The 22668-nt window shown below is 42.1% G+C and overlaps 1 protein-coding gene across 6 annotated transcripts in view; it reads right to left on the bottom strand.

Moving 5' to 3' along the window:
* Positions 1–22668, bottom strand: part of c2cd3 (C2 domain containing 3 centriole elongation regulator) — a 222277-nt gene that overhangs the window by 63015 nt on the left and 136594 nt on the right. For all 6 annotated transcript variants that reach the window (XR_015757475.1, XM_087988324.1, XM_087988325.1 and 3 more), the window contains 2 exons: positions 20817–21846; positions 19335–19443 (listed from right to left, as the gene is read on the bottom strand). Coding sequence is in view for 5 of the 6 variants with exons in the window: in XM_087988324.1 (XP_087844450.1) it covers positions 19335–19443; positions 20817–21846 (1139 nt within the window). In the remaining variant the exon portion in view is untranslated. The remainder of the gene's footprint in view (positions 1–19334; positions 19444–20816; positions 21847–22668) is intronic.

A 22668-nucleotide genomic window follows, 5' to 3' on the forward strand; every position in this document is an offset into this window, starting at 1 on the left:
GGAGTAGTGCCAGATGACTGGAGGGTGGCAAATGTTATTCCATTGTTCAAGAAAAGGAATAGGGATAATCCTGGGAATTACAGACCAGTCAGTCCTGCGTTGTTGGTGGGCAAATTATTGAGAGACAGGATTTATGATTATTTGCAAAACCATATCTTGATTAGAGATAGCCAGCATGGCTTTGTGAGGGGCAGATCATGCTTCACAAACCTTACTGAATTCTTTGAGGATGTGACAAAATGCTTTGAAGGTAGAGCAGTGGATATGGTGCACATGGATTTTAGCAAGACATTTGAAAAGGTTCCCCATGGTAGATTCATTCTGAAAGTAAGGAGGCATGGGATGCAGGGATATTTGGCTATCTAGATATAGAAACGACGTCCTTAGAAGGCAGAGGATGGCAGTATTCAGCCTGGTGCTCAGTGACAAGTGGTGTTCCGCAGAAATCTGTTCTGGGACCTCTGCTCATTGTGATTTTATCAATGACTTGGATATGGAAGTGGAAGGGTGGGTTAGTAAGTTTGATGATGACACAAAGGTTGGTGGAGTGGTGGATAGCATGGAGGGCTGTTGTAGGTTTTAACAGGACATTGACAGGATGCAGAACTGAGTTAAGAAGTGGCAGATGGAGTTCAACCTGGAAAAATGTGCAGTGATTCATTTTGGAAGGTTGAATTTCAATACAGAATACCGGGTTAAAGGTAGGATTCTTGGAAGTGTGGAGGAACAGTGGGATCTTGGGGTCCATACCCATACATCCCTCAAAGTTGCCACTCAAGTTGATAGGGTTGTTAAGAAGGCATATGATGTGCTGGCTTTCATTAGCAGGGGGATTGAGTTTAAGAGCCGCGAGGTTATGCTGCAATTTTTTAGTGCCTTGGTTAGATCATACTTAGAATATTGTGTTCAGTTCTGGTCAATTCATTATACAAAGTATGTAGATTAACCAGGAAGCTGCCTGAACTGGAGGGCATATCTTATGAAGAAAGGTTGATGGAACTAGGGCTTTTCTTATTGAAGCAAAGAAGGACGAGAGATAACTTGATAGAGGTGTACAAGGTGAAGAGAAGCATAGATAGAGTGAATAATCAGAGAGTTTTTCCCAGGGCAGAAATGGCTATCACAAGGGGACATAATTTTAAGGTGACTGGCGGAAGGTTTAGGGGAGATGTCAGAGGTAGGTTCTTTACACAGAGAGTGATGGGTGTGTGGAATGCACTGCCAGTGGTGGTAATAGAGTCAGATACACAGAGTCATAGAGATGTACCGCATGGAAACAGACCCTTCGGTCCAACCCGTCCATGCCGACCAGATATCCCAATCTAGTCCCACCTGCCAGCACCCGGCCCATATCCCTCCAAACCCTTCCTATTCATATACCCATCCAAATGCCTCTTAAATGTTGCAATTGTACCAGCCTCCACCACTTCCTCTGGCAGCTCATTCCATACACGTACCACCCGCTGCGTGAAAATGTTGCCCCTTAGGTCTCTTTTATATCTTTCCCCTCTCACCCTAAACCTATGCCCTCTAGTTCTGGACTCCCCGACCCCAGGGAAAAGACTTTGCTGATTTATACTATCCACGCCCCTCATAATTTTGTAAACCTCTATAGGGTCACCCCTCAGCCTCCGACGCTCCAGGGAAAACAGACCCAGCCTTTTCAGCCTCTCCCTATAGCTCAAATCCTCCAACCGTGGCAACATCCTTGTAAATCTTTTCTGAATCCTTTCAAGTTTCACAACATCACATTTGGGACATTTAAGTGACTCGGATAGTAAAATGAAGGTTATGTAGATTAGTTTGATAAAAAATTAGTAGGATAAAAAATTGGCACAACATCAAGAGCTGAAAGGCCTGTACTGTGCTGTGCTGTTCTATGTTCGATGAAACTTGGCAAGGTTTTTTTTTAGATTAGATTAGATTACAGTGTGGAAACAGGCCCTTCGGCCCAACAAGTCCACACCGACCCGCCGAAGCGAAACCCACCCATACCCCTACATTTACCCCTTACCTAACACTACGGGCAATTTAGTATGGCCAATTCACCTAACCTGCACATCTTTGGACTGTGGGAGGAAACCGGAGCACCCGGTTGAAACCCACGCAGACACGGGGAGAACGTGCAAACTCCACACAGTCAGTCGCCCGAGGCGGGAACTGAACCCAGGTCTCTGGCGCTGCGAGGCAGCAGTGCTAACCACTGTGCCACCGTGCCGCCCACAGGTTCTGGGACCAAGGATGGTAAAAGCTATTGGTTAGCTGAGATTGTAATGTATCACAGAGAAATGTGGATTCTTGTGCCTTGCATGATTGTTTGAGGAGTTGAAGAGAAGTTTCTGATTTTTCTTCTTAAAGAGCCACAAATCCTTCTTGTTTTAAGAGGCAGGATTTTCAGAAGGGGTGTAAATGGTATTTGAGTTTTCACTGTCAAGTAAATGAAGTGGATTGAACAATTTGTATTGAAAAAAAGGTATATGTGGGCCAGGAGTTAAACAGCTTTAGCCAGTAGCAATGATTGGATGAACATTCTTCCTCTATACCCATGGCCTTCACAATCACATCAATTCATATTCATTTTATGTGACACTGAGAAATGTCTGAATGAACTGAATGAAAGGCTCCATGTGCTGCCGCCAACCAAGCTGCTGTGCTTATGAATCTGCTCTTCTTGTGTACCTCCAGCTAGGACATTTCCGTACAGTTAGATACTTCATCAATCCATTCAGAGAAGTTATACACACCTCTGGAGCAGGTGGAACTTGAACCTGGGCCTCCTGGCTCAGAGGCCAAGAATATTGGCATCAACTGATCTTATCTGCTTGGAGAAGCAGAACAAATTCAATCTGGCCAATTATCATCCTATCAGAATATTCCCAATCATCAAAAAAAATGATACGAGTCATCGGCATAAATTCTCACTAACGCTCAATTTGTGTTCCAAAAACGTCACTTGGCTTCAGACCTTATTACAAACTTGGTCCAAACATGGACCCAAGAGCTGAATTCCAGAGACAAGATTAGACTAATTGAATTTGATATCTAGCAAGATCTAACCAAGATCTCAAATAAAACTGAAGACAATGTGGATCATGGAGAAAACATGTAGCAACATCAATCATACCTAGTATAAAGGAAGATGTGCTGTTTGAGCTTAATTATCTTAAGCGCAGAAAATTGTGACAAGAATTTGATAGAATACCATTCTAGTTCCAACTACCTTCAACTACATTCATATCCTCCCCTTACCCTTACTCATAAAAGCAGAAGTGAAGCAGTTCATTGAAGACTCAGCAGTGTTCTGCATATAGTGAATCGGCTGATGTTCACATGCAACATATCCCTGAAAACATACATTTACAGTAGATTTTGGCTGTTAACTAGTATGTGAAATACACAATATTCAAGTGTAAGGCACTGTTAATCTAAAATAAGAAAGTGTCCCACCACCTGCCCCTAGACATTAATGACATCATAATTGTTGGGTCACCCGCTAACAACATTACCACTATCAGAAATTCAACTGAGAAGCCACACAAATACTGTGTTTACCACAGCAAATTCCTTATCTTCAACTTTTTAAAACCTCTGCATTCAAGATCAAACATCTCTTTAACATTTGCAAATATAACAACATTCAAGAAGCTTGGCAAAAAAATGGCTGATGTTCACACCAACGATCAGTTTAAACTTCCATTCTCTCCACTAATTGTGCACAGTGGTTGTAGTACCAACAACAAGCTGCACTATAACAAACCACCAAGGCTTATTCCACAGCATTTCCCAACTTACAACCCTCTTCACTTAGAAAGAGAAGAGCATCAGTTGCTTTGAAATACCATTGCCTCCAAGTTCCTCTCCAAATCATGACACCTTCTTGACTTTATTTTTTTTAATTATCAGAAGTAGGACGCAATCATAACAGAATAAATCTGTGGGATAAAACTGTCTTGATTATTTAAAGTAAACACTGATAAATACAAATTCATGGAGCAAAGTGATCGTAATCCATACTGCAGTTTCAGTTTAATTAAATGATATCTTAATAACAAAACGTTCAAATGATCAGGTGTGAAAAATGAACCATCCTCAAAACAAAATTGAATGATGTAAGCATAATAGAAACAATTTTTGAACTGAAAATCTCTCTCTCATGTTTGTCTTGATAAAGACCTCCTGCAGAATTAGGTACACCTATAGCTATGGCATTTAAAATTACCATGAGTTTTAGTTTAATTAAACTTTATATAATTCGAGAACACTAGTTACTGCATTTCAATTGCATTTTATTAGCTTGCTGTACAGAAATGAGCAACAGTCAGTAGCGAACTGGGCTCCTTTCCCTCCCCCATACTTCCTCATTACCTTCCTGATCAGCTGACTTGCAAAATAAAATGTTGGCTTCAACTAGTTGAACAGCTGATGACACCTCAGCCTTCAAAACAAGTGGATCTGGCTCCAACTAGTTCTAATTATCAATATGTGACCTTTATTCCTGTTAAGGCTATGAAATGAAACTAGATAAATGAAATCTCTCCACCTTCAAATTGTGGACAAACTAAGAATTTTCTGGGACAAGTTATTTAAGACTATTTAAGGAAATGTGGAAATGCAATAGTTTCATACAGAAGAATCCAATTTTTTCCAACAGATGGAACAATTATGCCAAATGGGCAAGAAATATTTTTCTGAGACTTGCATTGATTTATTTCATATAATGATGATGTTTTAAAAAAAAGTAGTCTGTTTACCATGTTCAAGATGCATATTTCTGTTCTAGAGATTTCACAAGAGAGATGATTGCAATTGTAAGCCTTCAGGGCAGCCGGAATGAAGTAAACAGTACTAATGGAACATTGTGTCTCAGAATACTGTAATAAGAAACCAGTTACGTAATAAAAGTACATAATAATATTCCAGCAAGGAGCCTGTCATGAAGCAGAAAAGGCCAGGTTATTTTCAGCACTTAATTTAGCTTACAGTTGGCACAAACATGTTTTTAAGCCTCAGTACAAAGTAGCAATAAATTATCAACTACTTAAGGGTGTACACAACTTTCCTGGGTATGTCCTTGCAAGAGGTATGCTCTAGAAGGTACATTAAAAACAATTTGCACTTGAGAAGGCAATTGATTTCTTTTTCCGTCAAAATTTATATAATGTTGCTGGATAGTGGCACTCCGATTTTGACATGAGAAAGGAGAAGACGTGCAAGCTCATTTCGCACTCCCACCCAACTGTTGTGGCTTTTGCATCACTCCCTGTCATCTACTGGAACAGGAAGAAATTTGCAAAGTGCAAATCAGCCCAGGCAACAATTCTTCCTGATTTACCAGAACAGTGTCTTGTATAACTGTTACTTTGCTTTAAAAGTGCTACACAAACATGACCGATAAAACAAGTGACATAGCTACAAATAGTGAAAGAGAACTGGCAGCCACATATTAAGGAAATAAAAGCGTGCAGGGCAACGTTGTCCAATTATGTGGTTGCATTTCAGTTGAATCCAGAAATCAAACTGCACCTTTCCAGTACAAAGTTCCTCTTCTACCAAAAGGAGATTTTATAATATAAGGTGTAGTTAATTACATCATGGAAAACAAACCACTAATGCCAGATCTAAAACCTGATAGAGGTGAAGTATGAGTCATGTTCCAGAACAATGGTGGCACAGTGGTTAGCACTGCTGCCTCACAGCGCCAGAGACCTGGGTTCAGTTCCCGCCTCGGGCGACTGACTGTGTGGAGTTTGCACGTTCTCCCCGTGTCTGCGTGGGTTTCCTCTGGGTGCTCTGGTTTCCTCCCACAGTCCAAAGATGTGCAGGTAAGGTGAATTGGCCATGCTAAATTGCCCGTAGTGTTAGGTAAGGGGTAAATGTAGGGGTATGGGTAGGTTGTGCTTCGGCGGGTCAGTGTGGACTTGTTGGGCTGAAGGGCCTGTTTCCACAGTGTAATGTAATCTGTAATCTAATCTAATCTAATCTCCTTCTTGTCAACACAAATTTCCCTCCATCTCCCATTGCTTTCCATTTAGGCTTCATTCCCGCCTGCTATATATATCAAAAGTGCACCACTTCACAGACCAATTTATGATTCTCCTATCCCCTTCTAAATTTCTTGGTGATGGTTTTGAGGTTGTTTCTTCAAAATACTTTTAGTATTAACTGATTGGAAAGAATTTACAAAAAGCAGAGTTAACAAAAAAAAAATCAGGCTTATTGTACCAACTTATGGAATAACCTGATGAAATATTCATCAAATTCCCAGTAAAGTTATCCTCATCATGAGTTTTAAAAATAGGTACAGAATCACATCAGGAAAAATTCTGTGAAATTCTCTTTTGTTTTAAGACAATCAAATAATCAATGGTATAGATTGTTCACATGACCAGATACTGAACTGGATTCACTACATAAATTCTGTGGCTATAAGAGCAGGACAGAAGCTATGAATTCTGCAGTGAGTAGCTCATCTCCCAAATCCTAAAAGGCTGCACAATATTTGATTTGATTTCTTATTATCACACATACTAAGATGCAGTGAAAAGTATTGCATTGCATGCTAACCAGACAAATCAAACCTTACATAAGTACATCAGCGTAATAGAACAGAATGCAGAATACAGTGTTACAACTACACAGAAGGATGAAGTCTAATATATGAGAGGTCCATTTAGAAGTCTGATAACAATGGGGAGGAAACTGTTCTTAAATCTGTTGATACATAGTTTTAAACTTTTGTATCTTCTGCCCGATGGAAAAGAGTGCAAGAGAGTATAACCGGGTGGCAGGGGTCCTTGATTATGACTACTGCAGCTGGTATTTCCAGGCAGTCTCCCATCTAAGCACTAGCCAGACATGAGTCTACTTAGCTTCCGAGATCAGATGAGATCGGGCACTTTCAGACCAGGATGGCCGTAGTTCGGCTTGTAATATCTACATGTTAGAAGTCGGGAGTGTAATGAAATACTCCTTACTTAGCTCGATCAGTGCACTTTGAGAAGCATAATACCATCCTAGATCAAGCAACCTGCTAGATTGACACCATGTCCAAAAATATTCACTCTCTCCATCACCAATGCTGAATAGCAGCACTACTGAAATTCAATAACACTCCTTAGATAGCACCTTCCAAACTAATGAACATTATCATTTAGGAGGATAGGGCAGCAGATTACAGCATCACCTGCAAGATCCCCTGCAAACCATTCATCATCCTAACCTGGAAAAGAATGCAGCTTCGAGAACAACTAGGAATGGGCAATAATTGTCGTCCCAGCCAGGGATGTCCACATCACAAGAATGAATAAAAAATAATAAGAATTTTATAACCTATCTTAGACAGTCAATTGCATTGTCATTACTGGATCCCCCATTATCAGGATGCTGGCAATTATCAATGAACTGGCCCAGCCAGTGGTAAAGTGATGGCCTATCAGTAGACTATTTATCCAGAAATTCAGATTCAAATCCTGCCACAACATATGGTGGAATACAACTTCAATTTTTAAAAAAATCTGGAATTAAAAATCTATGGATAATCATGAAGTCATTGTTGATTCCCAGAAAAACTGATCCGGCTAACTGATGTCCTTATAGTCATAGAGTCCTTTGGCATGGAGACAGGCCCTTTGGCCCATGTTGACCAAAATGTCCGTCTGTGCTAATCCTATTTCCCTGCACTTGGCCCATACCCTTCTAAATATTTCCTATCCATGTATTTGTTCAAATGCCTCTTAAATGTTATTAGTATGCCAGCCTCAACCACTTCCATTAACAGCTCATTCCAAATGCATAAAACCCTATGTAAAAAGGTTATCCCTCAGGTTCCCTTTCATTCTTTCCCGGGGGGGGGGGGGGAGGAGGAGAGGTGTGTGTGTATTCATTTACCCTATCCATACCCTTGAATCTCAGCAACATCCTTGTAAATTTTTTCTGCTCAGCAACATCCCTGTAAATTTTTTCTGCATTCTTTCCAGTTTAATAATATCCTTCCTATAGTAAGGTGACCAAAATTAAACACACTACTCCAAGTGCGGCCTCACCAACATCTTGTACAACTGCAATAAAACTTCCCAAATTCTACACTCAGTGCCATGACTGATGAAGGCCAGAGTGCCGAAACCATCTTCACTGCCCTGTCTACCTGTGACTCCACTTTCAGAGATTCGGTGAACCTGAACTCCAAAATCCCTCTATTCCACTACACTACTTAAGACCCTACCATTCACCATGAAACTCCAACCTTGATTTGACTTTCCAAAATGTAATTCTGGAGCAGAGTGGTGCTGGAAAAGCAAGCAGTTCAGGCAGCATCCGAGGAGCAGGAAAAATCGACGTTTCGGGCAAAAGCCTGATGAAGGGCTTTTGCCCGAAATGTCGATTTTCCTGCTCCTCAGATGCTGCCTGAACTGCTGTGCTTTTCCAGCACCACTCTACTCCAGAATCTAGTTTCCAGCATCTGCAGTCATTGTTTTTACCTTTACAAAATGTAAGGCCTCACATTTATCTATATTAAACTCCATTTGTAATTTCTCGGTCTATTTCCTTCAGGGAAGAAAATCTGCAATCCTCACCTGGTGTGACCCACATGTGATTCCAGACCCACAGCAATGTGGTCGTCGCTCAACTGCCTACTGAAATGGCCAAGCAAGCCACACAGTTGTATCAACTGCTACAAAGTCCAACAAAGAAATAAAACTGGACAGAACTAGGCACCATAAAATGAAACAGCCCTGTCAAACCTGCAAAGTCCTCCTTACTAACACCTGGGGTTAAATCTTGTGCCAGAATTGAAAGAGCTGTCTCAAGCAACATAGTCATACTTACGGAATTATACCTTACAGATAATATCCCATACAGAGATGTGTTCTGTCCCACTGGCAGGACAGACCCAATAGAGGTGGCAGCATAATAGCATACAGTCAGGAGGAAGTTGCTCTGGGAGTCTTCAACATTGACTCCGGACCCAATGAAATCTCACTGCTTCATGTTATCTATCCCCACTTCACTGCTTCATGTCATCTATCCCCACTTCACCATCCTGTCTCCACCACCCCCTTTATCTGCATCTCCCCACACACCCACCTTCAGTCCTGAAGAAGGGTTTCAGCTGCAATGTTGACTTCTCCACCTCCTGATACTGCCTGGCTTGCCGTGTTCTTCTAGCCTCCTACCTGTCTATCTTCAATGATGGAACAGCCAAGAACATCAGGACAAAAGACAATACTGAAACACTGTTGCAATCTTCAGCTAGAAGTGCCAATTGGGTGATTCATCTAGATGGTTGCTGGTATCACAAAAACTTGTTTTTAGTAAATTCAATTCACTCCATGTGATAGCAAGAAATGGCTGGAGATTCTGGCAATAGTACTCACGACTTATGCTCCAGAACTTGTAGCTCCCTTAGCCAAGCTGTTCCAGTACAGTTAAAACATTGGCATCTATCTGACAATATGGAAATGCCCTGCACACAAAATGGAAGACAAATACAATTCGGCCAATACTGTTCTCTCTTACTCTTGACCAACAGTAAAGTTATGGAAATGTCATCAACAGTGCTATCAAGTAGCACTTGCACAGCAATAATCCGCTCCATGTCACCCTCTGAGTTCTTTGCAGCCTTCGTTCAAACATGGACAAAACAACTGATGTTCAGAGAAGAGCTGGAATTGACTGTCCTTGACATCAAGGCTACATTCAATTGGATAGAAGAGCTTTTAAAGTCACGTGCACACAATGTAATTTCACTGCTTTGGCACCATCTTAGATGCAAGGTACTAGGTACAGATATTTTAAGTGGAAGAGTGTGGTGCTGGAAAAGCACAGCAGGTCAGGCAGCATCTGAGCAACAGGAGAGTTGATGTTTCAAGCATAAGCTCTTCATCAGGAATAAGGGATGGCCCAAGGGGGCTGAGAGATAAATGGGAGGGGCGGGGGGAGGTAGCTGGGAATGCAGTAGGTAGATGAAAGTGGGGAAGAAGGTGATAGGTCAGAGAGGAAGGTGGAGCGGATTGGTGGGAAGTAAGATGAAATAGGTAGGACAGTTCAAGAGGGCAGTGCCAAGTTCTGGATTCGTCGATTTTACTGCTCCTCGGATGCTGCCTGAACTGCTGTGCTTTTCCAGCACTGCCTGTTCCATCTTCCTTTCCACCACCTATTTTTTTTGCAGCAGAGAGCGGCGGGAGCTGGGCGGAAGTGAAGTCAGAGCACAAAGCCGGTCGGGAAGGTAAGTGATTGTTATTTAAGAACTTACCTCGACGCCAACTGTCTTTTTGCAGCAGAGCGCGGCGGGAGATGGGCGGAAGTGAAGTCGGAGTGCAAAGCTGGTCGGGAAGGTAAGTGATTGTTATTTGAGTGGGTGTGTTCTAGACCCCAGGTCCTACAAAGTAAGGCCTCCCTCCCAACCTCCTCCTCTAACCTAAATTAAAAGCCCACAGACTTGCCCCAAAAAGAGGGTCCAAGGAAGTTCCTGTGGATTGAAGAGTGAGGCTTTAGCTCAGGAGTCTTTGGCAAGGAGGTTGAGTGAAATGATTACGCCACATTTGAAGAGGGTGAAGACATGACTGCCAAGCTGGTTTAGTGTGCTATGTGCTTGATGTGGGAGGTCAACGACTCTAGTGTGTCTGGCTCGTGTAAGTGTGGAAAGTGTGTGCACGTTCAGCTACTGACAGAGCATATTGCAGCACTGATGAAAGAACTCGAGGACCTTAGGCTCATCCGAGAGAACGAGAACTTTCTGGACAAGACCTTCAGCGAGGTTATTACACCAACCATACCAGAAGAGAGCAGACGATGAGGAAGGCAGAGAGGAGGCAGGTGCAAGAGACCCCGGGGGAAGTACCTGTCAGGAACAAGTTGAATCTTTTGGAAACAGTAGAGACAGATGACACTACCAGTCCGCGAGGCGGCCAGGTCTGTCAATCAAAAGTTGGCGTGGAGGCAGAGCGGAAGTGTCGGACATCGCACAGAGCCGTGGTAATAGGGGACTCCATAGTGAGAGGAATTGACTGGGGTTTTTGTGGCAGCAGGCGGGACTTAAGGATGGTTCGTTGCCTTCCTGGTGCCAGGGTTAAAGACATCACAGACAGAGTGCAGGAAATCCTCAAGGACAAAGGTGAAGAGCCAGAGGTGGTGGTACATATCGGCACAAGTGATGTCAAGAAGAAGAGGAGGAACATACTACAGCGGGACTTCGGAGAACTAGGAAGGCGGCTGAAAAGCAGGATGTCCAGGGTGGTTATCTCCGGTTTGCTTCCAGTTCCTTGGACTGGTGAGGCCAGAAACAGGGAGATAATGGACTTGAACGTGTGGCTGGGGAACTGGGGCAGGAAGCAAGGATTTAAATTCTTGGATCACTGGGGCATGTTTTGTGGTCAGCATAAATTATACAAGAGAGACGGTTTGCACCTTAATAGGTTAGGGACCAGCATTCTGGCAGGCTGGTTTGCTCCTGCAACACAGCTAAGTTTAAACGAAGTAGCGGAGGGGGAGGGGACAAACAGGATGTTTAAGAAGGAAAATGAAGGGAAAGTTAGAACAAGGGAAGTCAAGGAAGACAACTGTATCAATGAAGCAGAAAACTCAAAAAGGGATCATGCTGTAAGGTTTAGTGAAGTAGGAGTTGATGGGAAGAGTGAGGGCAGTAACAAATTAAAAATACTACATATGAATGCACGAAGCATTAGAAATAAGATGGATGAGCTTGAGGCACTTTTGGAAATTGGCAGATACAATATTGTGGGGATAACTGAGATGTGGCTTCAAGTGGACAAGGCCTGGGAAATGAATATTCAAGGCTACATGTGCTATCGTAAGGACAGACTGATGGGCAGAGGGGGTGGGGTGGCCACGTTGGTAAGGGATGATATTCAGTCCCTTGCACGGGGGGACCTAGAATCAGGGGATGTAGAGCTGAGAAATTCTAAGGGTAAAAAGACCCTCTTGGGAGTTATCTACAGTCCCCCAAACAGTAGTCTGGATGTCAGATGTAAGTTGAATCAGGAGCTGAAATTAGCCTGTCGCAAAGATGTTACTACAGTTGTTATGGGGGATTTCAACATGCAGGTAGACTGGGAGAATCAGGATGGTATTGGACCTCAAGAAAGAGACTTTGTGGAGTGCCTCTGAGATGGATTCTTAGAATAGTTGGTGCTGGAGCCTACCAGGGAGAAGGCAACTCTGGATCTTGTATTGTGCAACGAACCAGAATTGATCAGGGACCTCGAAGTGAAGGAGCCATTGGGAAGTAGTGACCATAATACAATAAGCTTCAATCTGCAATTTGAGAGGGAGAGGGTACAATCGGAAGTGACAATATTTCTGTTGAATAAAGGGAACTATGGAGCTATGAGGGAGGAGCTGGCCAAAGTTCGATGGTGCAATACCTTAGCAGGGGTGACAGTGGAGGGACAATGACAGATATTTCTGGGTATAATGCAAAGATGCAGGATCAGTTCATTCCAAAAAGGAAGAAAGATCCTAGGAGGAGCATGGGTAGCCGTGGCTGACGAGGGAAGTTAAGAAACATATAAAGTTAAAAGAGAAAAAGTATAACATAGCAAAGATAAGTGGGAAAACGGAGGACTGGGAAGCTTTTAAAGAACAACAGAGGATTACTAAGAAGGAAATACGCAGAGAAAAAATGAGGTACGAAGGTAAACTGGCCAAAAATATAAAGGAGGATAGTAAAAGTTTTTTTAGGTATGTGAAAGGCAAATATATGGTTAAGACTAAAATTGGGCCCTTGAAGACAGAAACAGGGGAATATATTACGGGGAACAAAGAAATGGTAGAAGAATTGATTTTGGTACTTCAGGTCTGTGTTCACTGGGGAAGACACAAGCAATCTCTCTGAGTGGCTGAAGGACCTGAACTTAAGGGAATTTATATTTGCCAGGAACTGGTGTTGGAGAGACTGTTAGGTCTGAAGGTTGATAAGTCCCTGGGGCCTGATGGTCTACATCCCAGGGTACTGAAGGAAGTGGCTCGAGAAATCATAGACACGTTGGTGATTATTTTCCAGAGTTCGATAGATTCAGGATCAGTTCCTGCGGATTGGAGGGTGGCTAATGTTGTACCACTTTTTAAGAAAGGTGGGAGAGAGAAAGCAGGAAATTATAGACCAGTTAGTCTGACCTCAGTGGTGGGAAAGATGCTGGAGTCTATTATAAAGGATGAAATTACGACACATCTGGATAGTAGTAACAGGATAGGTCAGAGTCAGCATGGATTTATGAAGGGGAAATCATGCTTGACTAATCTTCTGGAATTTTTTGAGGATGTAACTCTGAAGATGGACGAGGGAGATCCAGTAGATGTAGTGTACCTGGACTTTCAGAAAGCGTTTGATAAAGTCCCACATAGGAGGTTAGTGAGCAAAATTAGGGCGCATGGTATTGGGGGCAAAGTACTAACTTGGACTGAAAGTTAGTTGGCTGACAGGAAACAAAGAGTAGTGATAAACGGCTCCATTTTGGAATGGCAGGCAGTGACCAGTGGGGTACCGCAGGGATCAGTGCTGGGACTGCAGCTTTTTACAATATATATTAATGATATAGAAGATGGTATTAGTAATAACATTAGCAAATTTGCTGATGATATTAAGCTGGGTGGCAAGGTGAAATGTGAGGAGGATGTTAGGAGATTACAGGGTGACCTGGACAGGTTAGGTGAGTGGTCAGATGCATGGCAGATGCAGTTTAATGTGGATAAATGTATGGTTATCCACTTTGGTGGCAAGAACAGGAAGGCAGATCACTACCTAAATAGAATCAATTTAGGTAAAGGGGCAGTACAAAGAGATCTGAGTATTCTTGTACACCAGTCAATGAAGGTAAGCATTCAGGTACAACAGGTAGTGAAGAAGGCTAATAGCATGCTTGCCTTCATAACAAGAAGGATTGAGTATAGAAGCAAAGAGGTTCTTCTGCAGCTGTACAGGGCCCTGGTGAGACCACACCTGGAGTACTGTGTGCAGTTCTGGTCTCCAAATTTGAGGAAAGACATTCTGGCTATTGAGGGAGTGCAGCATAGGTTCACGAGGTCAATTCCTGGAATGGCGGGACTACCTGACACTGAAAGACTGAAGCGACTGGGCTTGTATACCCTTGAGTTTAGAAGACTGAGAGGGGATCTAATTGAGACATATAAGATTATTAAAGGATTGGACACTCTGGAGGCAGGAAACATGTTTCCGCTGATGGGTGAGTGCCGAACCAGAGGACACAGCTTAAAAATACGGGGTAGACCATTTAGGACAGAGATGAGGAGAAACGTCTTCACCCAGAGAGTGGTGGCTGTGTGGAATGCTCTGCCCCAGAGGGCAGTGGAGGCCCAGTCTCTGGATTCATTTAAGAAAGAGTTGGATAGAGCTCTCAAGGATAGTGGAATCAAGGGTTATGGAGATAAGGCAGGAACAGGATACTGATTAAGGATGATCAGCCATGATCATATTGAATGGTGGTGCAGGCTTGAAGGGCAGAATGGCCTACTCCTGCACCTATTGTCTATCCACTCTACCTTCCTCTCTGACCCATCACCTTCTTTCCCACTTTCATCTACCTACTGCATTCCCAGCTACCTCCCCCCCCCCACCCCCCATTTATCTCTCAGCCCCCTTGGGCCACCTCTTATTCCTGATGAAGAGCTTATGCTTGAAACATCAACTCTCCTGTTGCTCAGATGCTGCCTGACCTGCTGTGCTTTTCCAGCACCACACTCTTCCACTTAAAATATCTGTACCTAGTACCTTGCATCTAACATGGTGCCAAAGCAGTGAAATTACATCGTGTGCACATAACTATAAAAGCACTTCTATTCTATCCAACTGAATGATGCCTTGATGTCAAGGACAGTCAATTCCAGCTCTTCTCTGAAAATAAGCTGTTTTGTCCATGTTTGAACGAAGGCTGCAAAGAACTCAGAGGGTGACATGGAGCGGATTATTGCTGTGCAAGTGCTACTTGATAGCACTGTTGATGACATTTCCATAACTTTACTGTTGGTCAAGAGTAAGAGAGAACAGTATTGGCCGAATTGATTTTAACCCTACTGCAAATTCTCTTGCAAGGATGACTGCCTTGAAGAAGCTTTCTTCCTGTCTCTACAAGAATCTCAGGGAGTCCCTCTCCCACTGCAACTCCCAGGTCATTTCCTCTGCCCTGAAGCTCTTCAACCATGTCCTGAAGCAAACTCGCTACCACAGCCACATTTGCTTCCTCAGTGCCTGCCTCCGTAACCAACTCATCACACACGGACTTCGGACCACCTTTAAACCAGCAGAGTTTGGATCCGAACAGGACAAACAGTATAGACTACAGATTCGAAAACACCAGCAACGGTTCTCCTTCAACATCCTCCGCTCTACGCTCGCAGCAATGCGCCGGGACCTAACCTCTCTACAGTCAGTCCTGCCTCAGCTGAGGGCCACACTCTCTCAGAATTGCAACGGTGCCAAGTTGGAAGGTTGGATCTGGGATAAGGTGGGGGTAGGGGAAATGGGGAAACTGGTGAAATCCACATTGATCCCGTGTATTTGGAGCGTCCCAGACGGAAGATGAGGGTTCTTCCTCCAGGCGTTGAGTGGCCAGAGTTTGGCGGTGAAGGAGACCCAGGCCTTGCATGTCCTTGGCAGAGTGGGAAGGGGAGTTGAAGTGTTTGGCAACAGGGTAGTGGGGTTATTTAGAACATGTGTCCCAGAGATGTTCTCTGAAACGTTCTGCAAGTTGGCGTCCTGTCTCCCTAATGCAGAAGAGACCACATCGAGAGCAACTGACAGTGGATGACGTGTGTGGAAGTACAGGTAAATCTCTGTCAGATGTGGAAGGATCCTTTGCGGCCTTGGACGGAGCTGAGGGACGCACGATTTGCAGTGGCAGGGGAGGGTGCCGGGAGTCACGGAGGGAATGGTTGGAACACAGATAGGGGTGGAGAGGGAAATATATCCCTGGTGGTAGGGTCTGTTTGTAGGTGGCAGAAATGGTGGAGGATGATGCAATATATCCAGAGGTTGGTGAGGTGGAAGGTGAGGACCAGGGTGTTCTGTCCTTGTTGCAATTTGAGGGGTGAGGTTAAAGGGCAGAGGTGCGGGAAGTGGATGAGATGCGTTGGAAGGCATCATCAACCACGTGGGAGGGGAAACTGCTGCCCTTGAAGAAGAAGGCCATCTGGGATTTTCTATGGCACAATTAGTCCTCCTGGGAGCAGATAAGGAATTTTTACAGTAGACAGGGTGGAGGAAGTGTAGTCCAGGTAGCTGTGGGAGTCGGTGGGTTTGTAGTAGATGTCTATGTTAAGTAGGTCGCTCGAATTGGAGATGGAGAGATCCAGGAAAGGAAGGGAAGTGTCCAAGATGGCCCAGGTGAACTTGAGGTCGGAGTGGAAGGTGTTTGTGAAGGTAGTGTACTGTTCAACCTCCTCATGGGAATACGAGGTCAATACAGTCATCAATGTAGTGGAGGAAAAGGTTGGGGATGGTGCCAGTGTAGTTGCAGAAGATGGACTGTTCTACATATCCGACGAAGAGGCAGGCATAGCTGGGGCCCATCCGGGTGCCCATGGCTATCCCTTTCGTCTGGAGGAAGTAGGAGGATCCGAAGGAGAAATTGTTCAGCGTGATGACCAGTTCAGCTAATCGAATGAGTGTTTTAGTAGAAAGGTACTGGTTGGATTGGCAGGGGAGGAAGAAACAGAGGGCTTGGAGGCTTTTGTCATGGCAGATGGATGTGTACAGTGAATGATGTCCATGGTGAAGGTGAGGCGTTGGGAGCCGGGAAACAAAAGTCATGGAGGAGGTGGAGGGCATGGGTGGTGTCCTGAACATATGTGGGGACTTCCTAGACCAAGGGGGACAGGACGGTGTCAAGGTATGCAAAGATAAGTTCAGTGGGCAGGAACAGGTTGAGACAATGGGTCAACTGGGCAGTCAGGTTTGTGAATTTTCGATTGTAGGTAGAACCTGGCAGTGCGGAGTTCCCAGACTATGAGGTTGGAGACTATTGGTAGATCCCCTGAGGTGATGACTTTGTGGATGGTCTGGGAGGTGATGGTTTGGTTATGAAGTGAGGTCATGGTTGGGAGAGTAGGAGGTGGTGTCCACAAATTGGGGGACAGATATTTTAGGTGTTTGTTACAGAGTGAAAGAGAGAAAAAAAAAATCTAGCATAGAAAAACATAGCTTCTAAAAGTACTTGAATTACTCAAAGTCCACAATAAGAATGTGTGGTATAGAGAAGCCCTCTAGCAAAACTGGAATCAATGGGTAGCAGGACGCAAACTCTCTAGGAGTCAGCTCTGGCATACAGGAAGATGGTTATGATTGTTAGAGGTCAGTCATCTCAGCTCCAGGACATCTCTGCAGGAGCTCTTCAGGTTAGTGTCCCAGGCCCAACCATCATCAATGACTTTCCCTCCATCATAGTGTCAAAGGTGGGGATATTCACTGACGATTACATAATGTTGAGCAGCATTCATGACTCCTCAAATACTGTAGCAGCAACAAGATCTGGACAATAGTCAGGCTTGCGAGGACAAATAGCAAGTAATATTTGCATCACACAAATGTCAGGCAACGGCCACCTCCAGTAAGAGGCAATCTAACCACTAATTCCTGATATTGAATGGCATTATGATCACTGAATCCTCCGTGATCAACATCCTGAGGATTACCGTTGATCAGAAACTCAACTGGACTCTCCACTTAAACACAGTGGCTACAAGAGGAGGTCAGAGGCTATGAATACTGCAGCAAGTAACTCACATCATGACTGCCAAAAGCTTGTCCAATATCTACAAGGCACAAGTCAGGAGAATAATGGAATACTCTCCATTTGCCTGGATTAGTGTCAATCCAAAAACACTCAAAAAGCTGGACAATACCCAGGACAAAGCAGTCTGCTAGCCAGAAACACAAAAACAGATAGTTAAGCTTTATAAATATTTAAAGAAATGAGTTAACAAAGTGACTGATGGCACTATAGAAAGTGAAACTGGAGAATAATGGAAAATAAGGAAATGGCAGATGAATTGAGCAGTCATTTTGCACCAGTCTTCACCATAATGGGTATAAGTTACATCCCAGAAGCAACAGAAACTAGATGGGAGGGAGGAACTCAAGAAAATCATTCACCAGAGAAGTGGTGGCACTGAGTAAATTATTGGAGCTGCAAGCTGGCATTTATGTGCATCTTGATGGACTTCAGCCTATAATCCTGAAGAAATCGCTTGTCAGAATGTTCGTTCATGTGTCAGTTTTAATTTTCTAAAAATCCTTTGATTTGAACACAGCCAAAGATAGTAGAATGCAACTCCCTTATTCAAAAAGAGGAGATAGAAAGCAGGAAACTATAGGCCAATTAGCTAAACATCTTTCTGAGGGAAAATGTTATAAGCTGTTACGAAACAAGTTATTACAGAGCACTTGGATAAGTTCAAGGTAATTGGGCAGAGTCAACAGTTTTTCACTTGGCCCATACCTCTCTAAACCCTTCCTATTCATATACCCATTCAGATGCCTTTTAAGTGGAGTAATTATCTCAGCCTCCACCCCACTTGCTCTGGCAGCTCATTCCCTACACACACTACCCTCTGCACGATAAAGTTGCCCCTTTGGTTCCTTTTAAATCTTTCCCCTCTCACCTTAAACCATGCCCTCTCGGGATGAAAAGTTATCATGGGTAAGCATTGATTTGAGGATACATTCAGATAGCCAGGGTGTCACTGAATGACAAAGTAGCTGCAGGGACTGAATGGTCCAATCCTGTTCATGATTCATATGTTTGTATGTAGTGCAATAAACATTTATTATCTGACACCTATTTAACCAGGAGTAAGCTGATTGATCAAATATTCCAGATAATCAAAGAGTCCACAAACCAATGTAAAAATATACATTAAGTAACAGAACCGTAATAAAAAGAGCATACACATCGTTGTTACAACATAAATCACTTAAATAATAATGCAACTTTGCCTTAGATAAAATTTACCTGCAGAGTGCATTCTCACTTGCACCCTCATCTGATTACTTGGAGATCCCAGTGGATCATGGTATTTGAGGAGATATTTGAATTTTTATGTGACCATTTGATTGAGCAACAAGTGTACTCAGTTACATTGAGATAAATAAATTAAAAAGTATAATAACAGGACAGAATAATACAGTAAACTTTGCGGTATTTGAGGTACATAATTTTTACCGTTTTAGCAAGAGTGCTGGTTCATAAAGTGCCAGTTAAAACAAAATATACTTGGTACCATGGAGTTAATACATAATGTTTAATGAAATGGATGCAAGTTTTGATCAGTGCAATAAGAGCAAAAGAACAATTCAAACTTACTGGATCTGCTGCAGCAGTTTGGAATGATTGTGCAGCATTGAGCACCCTCATTGAAGCTTCCAAATTACTTGGTGGGAGAAAAAAGTTTGGAATTATAACTGGATCAGGTCTGAATAAAGATGTTAAAGATTATTAACATTTGTTAGCTTTATTAGAGCACAATAGTCTATAATTTCTTCAGTATAGGCTACTGCACAATGAGAAAAAATTCCATTTCTTTCCCAATTTAAACCTTTCTGACCAGATTGGGTGTAGTTAAACTTGATCAAATGTGTTTATTCTCAATTAGTTCCATCAATTACAATAATGGCATGCATTAAAACAAAAAGAAAACTTCTATGCTGACTATAAATAATGATGGATCAATGAGAAATAACAACAGTACTGGATATTCTGAGCAAAACTGGTGAATGGTGAAACAAGTGCTCATGTCACTGTCTGAGTAATCCATGGTCCTACTCGTTTCAAATCCCACTACTGAAGATGGTGGAATTTAATTTTTATTAATAAATCAGCAATATAAAGCTAGCCTCAGTGATAAAGGCATAATATTATCACTGATGGGTTTTTTTTTTACAACAATCTAGTTCACGAAACGTGCTTTCGGGAGGTGAATGTGCCATTTTGATCCGTGTTGGCATGTATGAGACTTTAGATGCACAACCATGTGACTGAGTCCTTAAATGTCTTAAGTGGTCTGGCAAGTCACTCAGTTCAAGGGCATTCATGGAAAAGCAGCAAATGCTAGCCTTGCTGTGATCCCCAGATCCCATTAAAGAATTTAGAAAAGAACTTCTGAACCACCACAGAGCGCTTAGAATTCCAATCCTGAAATAATAATCTCAACTTTGTGACCACCACCAATTATTATTTATAAAGTGTCTTGAACATTTGTAAAAGCTATTAATCAACCCCACCGCCATACTAAATTATTAGATCACAGAGTTGGTGAGTTAATCCATGAATGCTATCATCTTATTTAATTACAAAACGTCTAATAGCAATTATTAGACAAAGAATCATAGCATTTGGTTAACTGCACAGAATTAAAATTTCATAAAGCCTTTCTTTGGAATATATTCGGAATGAATGTGCATGGAATTTGTTCATGGGATGCAAGCATCACTGGCCAGCCCATTATTTATTGCCAATCCTTAATTGCCCTGCCAGGACATTTCAGAAAGCAGATAAGAGTCAACCACATTGCTATGGTTCTGGAGTCACAAGCAGGTACCTAGCAGAAGCAGATTTCCCTCCATAAAGGACATTAGTAAACGTAATAGGCTTTTATGACAATCTACAGTGAACATCATTAGGCTAGCTTTTAATTCCAGATTTTTATTAACTCCAGATTTCATCATCTAACATAGTGCTACTCAAACACATGTGCCTACATACTTAAATTCTCAGGTTCTGGTTTACTACTAAACCACCTCCCCTTCAAAGTTTAAGATATAATCAGTTATAGTTACAAAAGGATACAAAATGACTGAATGTGTATCGTCTGTTGAATCTTTATTTGCACTCTCTTCATGCATCCTCCGAACATATTCCCCACCTGCTTTAGAGAACTGTGAATCTTCATGGGTCTGTGTTTCAGAGGACTCTTGGTTTTCATTTCCAACCTCACTGATGCTGTTTGCATGGTGACAATCTTCAAGAATATTCTTTACTTTTAAACATCTTTCTTTCCTATCTGTGATCGCAAATGTTCTACTTTGAAAACTGTCATGTCCTGTAAGATTTGCATTTTCTTGCATTAGCTCTTCTGCTTTGTCAGGACTTGAGGAAACAGAATACTGATCATCTGAGGACTGTATTTCTAGAAATCCTGTATGTGTGAATTGTTCACTTTGGAGAATTACATTTCTGTCTGGCAAATCAATATCTGTTCCTTCATTTACTGATCGTGATCTTTCTGCATGTGGTGAGGACTCACCAGCTTCCATATTGCTGGTTGGTTTATAATTCTCATTTTGCAATCTCTCGATAAACAGCTCATCATGTACATGGATAGGATTTACTTGCACTTCTGCAGCCAGACTTCCATTTCCTATTGGCTTCTGGGCCTCTCTTTCACACTCAAGCTTATAATTGTCCTCCAAATCTGAGAAAATACTCGACCAAGGGCTCGTCCTGTCAGTCATAACAGTCATGTCATTCAAGGTTCTTGGTTGTATCACATCTTCTTCATATCCTTCTTCACTACATCCTTCACTACCATAATGCTGGGTTTCACGTTCTACAGTAGAACTGTTGTTCTGGGAGCTTCTATGATCTTGATTAAAATATTCATAAATTTCATTTTTTTTCAACTCTGGATTGCCTTGAGCACAGAAATGAGTTGCCCTCTCTGGTGACTGCACATACAGAAACACTTTATTCTTATTTTGGTCGCTTTCATTTTGTAATTGTTGTGGTTCATTTTCAGCTATTTTCTCCCAATCTTCTTCTGTACCTTGAGAAGGCTGCATTGAAATAGTAACATCAGCTTTATTTCCACCTTGCAGACCTATTGTAAAGCACAAACATGGATATGTATATGATTACAATGATACCAATTTTTTTTATCATCAAGCACTTTTTGTTTAGTTGGTAATATTCAATCAAGTGCCAACATATAGATTTAACATACATAGAATCTAGTACACTCTATAAATGGCACTGAGTGATCAATATGCAATCTAAATCTACTTATCAATGAACATACTAAAAACTTATCCCACAATGAAGTAGCTATGCATCATGGCTGCCCCAGAGTTTGAAAGAAAGTGAGTGATAGGTGTCTTATGCAAAGGTAAGCTGATGGATAAAGTCATTATTAGATTAGTTTACTCCTGATATAGAAACAGCAAACAAGGAAAATGTTATTAGGGTTTCTGCCACTAAATTGAACAGACTGTTAAAAGTAATCACGACAAGTAAATATGAAAACTTCAAATTAAATGTGGCACTTCAGAAAATTTGCATCAAATTCTGAGATATGACAGTTAAGGGCTCAGGAATGATTTTAACTACTTTTTGTATATAGTTCAAAGGTAGTTTGAATTATGTGTTTTTGTAAGTGGTAATTAAAAACTCCAGCAATGAATAATAAAAACAAAAGGGACAAATATGACATAGCTTTGAACTGTCAGTTTATGTTTAAAGAGTCAGAGAAACAACTATTCAACAACACTGAATAACTGTATTAAAACGACTTTGATTAAGGTGTTGAAAAAGTACAAATGCCAGAATATACATCCATTGTGCGGATTTAGGATATATAAATCTGTAGTAATTACCACCTAAAAGGCCCCTGACAACATTCCAATAATAATACTGAAACCTAATG

Source organism: Chiloscyllium plagiosum, unplaced genomic scaffold (genome assembly GCF_037043375.1).
Source record: "Chiloscyllium plagiosum isolate Xiang-an unplaced genomic scaffold, Cpla_swu_hap1 HiC_scaffold_6, whole genome shotgun sequence".
NCBI classification, from domain to species: domain Eukaryota; kingdom Metazoa; phylum Chordata; class Chondrichthyes; order Orectolobiformes; family Hemiscylliidae; genus Chiloscyllium; species Chiloscyllium plagiosum.